Source organism: Mercurialis annua, linkage group LG3, assembly GCF_937616625.2.
Source record: "Mercurialis annua linkage group LG3, ddMerAnnu1.2, whole genome shotgun sequence".
Lineage (NCBI taxonomy): Eukaryota > Viridiplantae > Streptophyta > Magnoliopsida > Malpighiales > Euphorbiaceae > Mercurialis > Mercurialis annua.
The window spans coordinates 49,590,203-49,597,579 of record NC_065572.1 but is presented as its reverse complement, the minus strand read 5'-3'; the positions used below and the strand labels follow the sequence as shown (position 1 = coordinate 49,597,579).

General features: G+C 30.2%; 2 protein-coding genes across 2 annotated transcripts; one reads left to right on the top strand and one right to left on the bottom strand.

The window, feature by feature from the left end:
* The first annotated feature begins 3,166 nt into the window (after nt 1-3,166).
* Nucleotides 3,167-5,186, top strand: LOC126672574 (uncharacterized). The gene is made up of 2 exons (XM_050366529.1): nt 3,167-4,657; nt 4,770-5,186. The coding sequence occupies exons 1-2, from the start codon at nt 3,167-3,169 to the stop codon at nt 5,184-5,186; spliced, it is 1,908 nt and encodes a 635-aa protein (XP_050222486.1).
* A 396-nt stretch (nt 5,187-5,582) lies between these two features.
* Nucleotides 5,583-6,824, bottom strand: LOC126672573 (uncharacterized). The gene is made up of 3 exons (XM_056105328.1): nt 6,626-6,824; nt 6,015-6,529; nt 5,583-5,923 (listed from the first exon to the last, which is right to left on the bottom strand). Exons 1-3 carry the CDS (start codon nt 6,755-6,757, stop codon nt 5,710-5,712), a joined length of 861 nt encoding a protein of 286 aa, XP_055961303.1. The 5' UTR covers nt 6,758-6,824; the 3' UTR covers nt 5,583-5,709.
* Between the last annotated feature and the right edge of the window lie 553 nt (nt 6,825-7,377).

Sequence of the window (7,377 nt, the reverse complement as noted above, 5' to 3'; positions counted from 1 at the left end):
AGTGGCAATTTACCCTTTCAACTTGTAAGTAATGGACACTTAACACATAAATTAACTTTGTGTGCAAATTAGTACATAAACTTGGTGATTACGGACAATTTACCCCATTTTGGCAATTTTCCCCCTCAATTTGTAAGTTAATAGTTCCTTCAATTGGCAATTTGCCCCTTTAACTTGTAAGTTAATTTGCCAAGATGGGCTAATTGCCCATAATCATCAAGTTCGCGTATTGATTTGCCAACAAAATTATTTTCTGTGTTAATTGTCCATTGCTTACAAGTTAAGGGGGCAAATTGTTATTTAAGTCCTGTTGCAATTATATCCAAACCTTTTAATTTTTGCAATAATATCCAAATTGCATTTTTTTGTTGCAATAATATCCAAATTGCATTTTTTGTAGCAATAATAGTCAAATTGATGGCTAAACTTGTTGTTTTTAATTAAGATATTGGGCTATTATTATGTTTTGATGTATAATAATATAATAAAAGTCTCAAAAAAATGGCAAAACATTCAAAAAAATTCACATAAAAAGTGCAATTTGGATATTATTACAACAAAATAATGCAATTTGGATATTATTGCAAAAATTAAAAGGTTTGGATATAATTGCAACAAGTCGTAAAGGTTTGGGTTTTTTTTGCCATTAAGCCTTTCTATTTCACTTAATAAATTTTTAATTTCATTTGCATTTGGACTTAATTGCATTATTATATTTTGTATATATTGTCTACTATTCATATTAGTTTTTTTAATCTTTTCTAGTTGTTTAATTAATTATATATCTTTTTTGGTTATATTGTTTAATAATTTTTTTTTCTATTTTGTTCATATTTTAAAGTTTTGGAGGCTAAATTGATCTTTTATATAAATTTTATGATTTGGTGTTAGATTATAAGAGAGCGAAAATATTATTATTTTAATAGTAGGCACAAATTAGGAAATACCAACTCTAACTTAGGTTAGTTCAAGAAATAGCTCTTCTTGAGTAACTTCTAAAAATTTAAATATTGTTGTCAACAATTTCCCCGCATATAACCCAAATATATAGATTGAAGGTTTAGCATTATAGCGAAAAATGAACGTCTAAATATCATATGAGACTGCCAAAAATTGTCTACCTTCAAAATATATGTCAGTTTTGCAGCAGCTAAAAAGCAAGTTAGATGACAAAAAGTGGTAGTCCTATAAGCCAACAATTGAATGTCAAACTCCAGCACAGTTTTATAGACATATGAAACATATAAAAGCTAAATAAAATATTTCTAGAGAACAAACTTAAAACACATCAACGATTACATAAACTAAAGTACTATAAATAGCCAACAAGCCTATCCGAAAATTTATCAAATTTAAAAATGGTCGAATAGCATACTATTTGTTTCTATACGAAGTGAGTTTAATAAAAATTAAATGGAAAATTTATTTAACTATTAAGTCAAATTTTATTTAATTTCTCGTTAAGAATTTCACACAAAGTGATAAAATCATGTTCCATATTTCTATCAACAATATTTCGATATTTAGCATATATATTTCTAAAGTAAATAAGAAATTAATGTAGTGGTTATCTTAATAGAAATATGTTTAAAATGGTTTTTATCCGATTTAACTGTCAGATACACCTCTACCAACGTCAAAATGTTATCTAATTTATTATATTAGGTGGACCCGGCCTCTTCTTGTTTTTCATGGTAACGTTATGTTTGAAAAATTGTATTCATAATCTTATATTGGTTATGAATCTCAATTAGATCCTGATAAATAATAGAGTGATACTAGATCTGAATGGACGAAGGCCCGTGTGAGAATAAGAACAAACATATTATAAGAACACCAGAAGGGGAATTTTGGGCATTCATTCTAATAGTCAAATAAGTATTCGGCAGGAAAAGTGTCACGACCAAAAACCGAAGGCCGCAACCGGCGCTAGGCAACGAGAGTTGTTGCTCTGAAACCCGTATAAAGCGCAAAAAAAAAAAAAAAAAAACTTGGGTTTTTTTTAAAAACAACCAATATTTGATAACAAATAACTTTTATACGGTTAATAATTTCACATTCCTAAAATACCATCCACGCTGGAAAAAATAACTTTTATACGACATCTATATAATAAACCCTAATAACAGATGTCATCATTATTTCATTCATCTTCTCTCTCATCGTCATTATTTTCTCTCTTCCTCACAGCTCAAGTTTCTCTCTCCTCATTAACTTCTCCTTTCTCTCGCTCAGCTCCTCTCTTTTTCTCTTCGATAATCGCAAAATTCTCAATCATCAATTCATTACAAGCTGATCTTCGACTTCATTCTCCTCTTCAGAAGCAAATATTCAAGATCTTCACAGTACAATAATTAAAAGATAAGAAATCTACAGAAAAAACAGTTGAGTTTATTCTGATTTAGATTTGATTTTTTGTCTATTGATTATTTTGTATTATTTAAAATTGTTTATATCTGTCTATACTGAAATAAACTGAATTTTTATTAAAAATACATCAATATGTAGAATACATTGATATTTAATACAAAAAAAATTTAAATAATCAAAATAAAATAATTTTTAGATTTCATGTTGATTTCTGTTCAGGAATGGAAAGCATAGCGGTTTTTATTCAATATAATGGATATTGGGACAATAAACTGCAATATACAGATTTTACTGTCAAAGGACTACTTATACCAAAAAATTGTTGCATGAAGGATCTTGAAGAATTACTGGCAAAACAGATACAAATAGATTTAGAAGACACAAGTATGCAAATCAAATATCAGGTACTTTCAACATCAGTAATGAAATTATCAAATTTTAATTAATTATCTTGTTGATTTTTTGTTACTGTTGTGTTGATTTTTTGTTGACTGTAAAAGCATGTGGATTTAACATCATGTTCACGTGCTGTTGATTTGTTGTTACTGTTGTGTTGATTTTTGTTGACTGTAAAAGCATGTTGATTTAACATTCATGTTCACTTGCTGTTGATTTGTTGTTACTGTTGTGTTGCTTTTTTGTTGACTTGTTGATATTATCCAGGTTAAAGCAGATTATCCACCAATATTAATATAAGATAATGATGCATTAACCTTCTACTTCCAAATGAAGAGTAAAGAGACAGATCCAACAAAATTTCCACTTTGTCTTGAAATAGAAAAAAAAAATAAGAGACATGTCGATATATGTATCATCATCAAGATCAACACATCACAACGAAAACACGATAGAAGACATTTGTCAACAGAAAAACCAATCAACAAATAATGACGACTCAAATTCAGTTTCAAGCATCTTTCAATATGCAAATGATATGGGGAGGATGTTAAACGAAGATCAAGAAGTTCAAAGTCCATACATGGGCAGTTTGGTAATTGATGAGATAAAGGAAATGGAAATAGAAGAAGGTCAAAAATACCGAGACAAACGCATATTGAAAACTATTTTGAGTATTTATGCGATAAAAAATCATTTTCAGTTCAGATCCTACAAGTCATGCAAAATAGAGTATATTGCAATGTGCAATGAATCAGAATGCCAATGGAGATTAAGAGCGTCAAGAAGTAAGAAAACAGACGTGTTCATTGTTAGAAAATTCAACAAAGAACACACATGCAAAGTGGCTGACAGAATGGCTGATAAAAGGCAGGCGACATCCGAATTAATTGGAAATTTCATAAAAGACAAGTATACAAATTTCAAAACTGTTTATACACCAGCAGATATTATTAGAGACATGAAGAAAGAGTATGGAGTCGAACTAAGCTACCAGAGAGCTTGGAAATCGAAAGAAAAGGGATTGGACCTTACAAGAGGAAATCCGGCTGAATCGTACCAGTTGTTGCCTTCTTATCTACATGCCTTGAAAACAACAAATCCCGGTACTGTTACCGAACTGGAAACGAGGGAAAACAGATTTTTATATGTTTTCATATCATTGAATGCTTCAATTAAAGGTTGGGGTTTTTGCAAGCCAATTATTGTTGTTGATGGAACATTTCTAAAAGCAGCATATGGAGGAACTCTTCTCACAGCAGCAACTCAAGATGCCGCAAATAAAATATTTCCGCTTGCATTTTGTGTGGTAGATTCAGAAAATAATGAATCATGGGAGTGGTTTTTTACGAAAATTAGAGAAACATTTGGAGTAAGAGACGAAATGTGCATAATCTCCCATCGACATGAAAGCATCAGCAAAGCAATTGAAAAGATATATCCCGAGGCGCATCATGGGATATGCACATACCATCTCTTTAACAATGTCAAAGCGAGATATAGAAAAGCGAAAGGAGAAATCAGAGAACACTTTTTTGGTGCAGCGAAAGCATACAATATTGAGCAGTTTGAAAAACACATGAAAGAACTTGACAAGCTAGACCCGAAAATAAGGGAATATCTCAAAGAAGTCGGATTAGAGAAATGGACAACATTTAAATCACCAAACAGTAGGTATTCGACGATGACATCCAACATTGCTGAGTCATTGAATGCCACAAACATAGCTGCAAGAGAACTGTCAATAACGACTATGCTAGAGTTTTTACGTTCACTTGTGCAAAAATGGAGTAATGCATATAGAGAGCGTGCAAGGGCGACGAAGACAGATATGTCAAAAACAGCTGAAGAAATGTTGAATGCAAACTACATTCAGTCTCTGCATCTAACGGTAAATTGATTATTGTTTATGGTATATTGTTAATATGTTGTTGATTGTGTGTTACTTTGTTGTTGATTTATATAAGAAAATACATTTATGTTCAAAAAATTGGTTTTATCAGGTCAGCCCTGCAAATGACAATATATATACTGTCACAAAGACAATAACGCCTTTCTCGGTCAATTTGGAAAAAGGAACATGCTGCTGCAACAGATTTCAAATAGATAGAATACCGTGTGCTCATGCGGTTGCTGTGATAAGGAAATACAACAAGAATCCTTTACTCTATTGCACCAAGTACTACATGACTGAGACATACATCAACACATACAGCCACACCGTTTATCACATGACAAATAAATCAACATGGAATATACCACAAGAAGTTAAAGAAGTCATCGTGCTCCCGCCAGAATCAAGAACAAAATCCGGCAGACCGAAGAAAAAAAGATTTGTGGCAGGTCATGAAAAAAAATCTAAGAATACGTGTTCAGCTTGCAAGAAAGTAGGCCACAATAAAAAAACATGCAGGAGATGATTATGATTAAAAATAATTACTCTTATATTTACAGTTTTCAGATTTCATTTGTTCCATAAAACAATTCGAATTGTCAAAAATTATAATTGCTTGTTGATTGATTGTTAGTTTGTTGTTGATAAGTTGTTGATTCTTGTTGATATATATATATATATCTATATAACAACACTATTATGACAAAAATAGTTTTGTTATTGATGATTTATAAATGAAATTAAGTTACAATATATAAGATAATGACAACCAAGGATTACAATTGTCTATAAATAAATAATTTGTTGACATTTTGTTAACTTATTGTTGATTGTGTGTTGACATTGAGTTAAAAAAAGCAATAAAAAACAAAAATAACAAGATATTCAGCTAACTAATTTTTATAAAGTAATTATAAGGGTCATGTACTTAAAACAATATAAAGGAACAACATAAGTAGGTCTAATACAAATTAAAACCATCCTAAAAATAAAAAAAAAATACTAAACATAAAAACAACACATCAGTTCAAACATTATAAAAAACTATTTTAGGTTTTCTTCTTCCTCAATTCTCGTCGAAGTTTGACAGTTCCTTCAGCATTACTTGAATACCCCTTTTCAATCTTCCACCTCCCATATTTAACCAAATCTTGAGTAAGCCAGTTACGGTACAATTCCATTTTATGTCCAGAAAATGTTGGGGGAATAGGCTTCGAATCAATGAAATACTCCGCAAATAAACAGACAAATGCTCCACAATCACTGCAATATTAAAGAATATAAAAGCTAAAAAACAGAAATATAATTATGAAATATAAACATAGTAAAAACAAAAATAAAAATAAAAACTGACCTATTGCTTTGAATTGGCAAATCAGCAACATTTACAACAGTAAATGGATTGTATCTGCTGTCAAAACTAGAACACAGAGCAAATGATGCCTGACTATTCCTCATCGAATAAAAATCAAACTTTTTCAAATACTTTGGAAGATAGTCACTAAAACACTTCATATAACTTGCCACAGTCGCATCCATCGTCTCATCCCTCATGGAATTGTAAACATAGACCTTACACTCTTCAAAATTAACCCGCGCGAGAATCCAATGGTTTGGATCCAAAACAATCACAGGGAAAAGAAGGTCATCCACTAAAGTCTTACCATATCTGCATCCTTTACCCAAATAGTATTCCAGAATAGTATTTCCAGCACAAACTTTAATTTCAGCCAACCCAGATGTCAAAAAAGAATGATATTCTGCATGTAAAACCTGACTGAAGATGGTATCAGTGGTTGAGAAGTTTGACTTAGTAATATTCAGCAATTGACGCTTCTTTCTCAAGTAATAAAAGATGATGTCGATATGCTGTTGCAAAAAAGAAAAAAAATCAACAAACTACAAAGGAAGATAAAAGCTAAACAAATATAAAATAAAATAAAGAAAAAAGTATGCTAGACTTACATTGGTAGAAAGTTCGCCACCAACATAATTCAAAGTATGAAAAAAACTCTTTTTTGACAGTAAATCACACCCAAGATCAAGCGGAGGATTGACAACACCTGATCTACCAGCAAAACAACTAAAAAAAAACATATAAAAGTTAAAAAATAGAGATGCATAAATAAAACATAAATAAACAATAATAACATTAAATTACCGATTGACAGCATTCCACCCTCGATCAATCCATGAAAAAATGTCAGCATCTCTATAGGCATCAACCTTAGTATAAATAGTATTGATGAAGGGACAAGGAACATTATCGAATGACATTTCAGTTCCAACTGCATCTAATTAAAAAAAAGTCAACAAAAATTAAAAATTTATTGTTAAAAAAACATATAGAATATAACTATAAAATATAAATAAGTTAAAAGTTATAAATTCTATATATAAATAATAATAGTTTAATTACAAAATTACATTGACATGGATACTGAGAATACTAAATATAATATAGGTTGACAAGATGTTGATTTTGTGTTGACAGACAATAAAAAATAACAAATTTAACAAGAAAAATTTAATAGCAAATAAACTTTTCAATTCATCAACAAATAAAAATATAGAAACATTACTAGATTGAAGGACTCCTTCGCTTGATTTCAATTCCTGTATCAAAAACAGATAATGAATAAAATAACAAAAGAAAAAACAAATATAAAAAAAAGCAACAAACTTACATCTTTACTTCCAAAATCAGAATCAAAGCT

Excerpts from the sequence above, each read along its gene's own strand:
- LOC126672574 (XM_050366529.1), top strand. The coding sequence starts at position 3,167 with ATGTCGATATATGTATCATCATCAAGATCAACACATCACAACGAAAAC. Across the intron at positions 4,658-4,769 it reads TTCAGTCTCTGCATCTAACG|GTCAGCCCTGCAAATGACAA; the intron begins GTAAATTGATTA and ends TGGTTTTATCAG.
- LOC126672573 (XM_056105328.1), bottom strand. The coding sequence starts at position 6,757 with ATGTTTTTTTTTAGTTGTTTTGCTGGTAGATCAGGTGTTGTCAATCCT. Across the intron at positions 6,530-6,625 it reads GTGGCGAACTTTCTACCAAT|CATATCGACATCATCTTTTA; the intron begins GTAAGTCTAGCA and ends TTTTTGCAACAG. Across the intron at positions 5,924-6,014 it reads TTGCCAATTCAAAGCAATAG|TGATTGTGGAGCATTTGTCT; the intron begins GTCAGTTTTTAT and ends TTAATATTGCAG.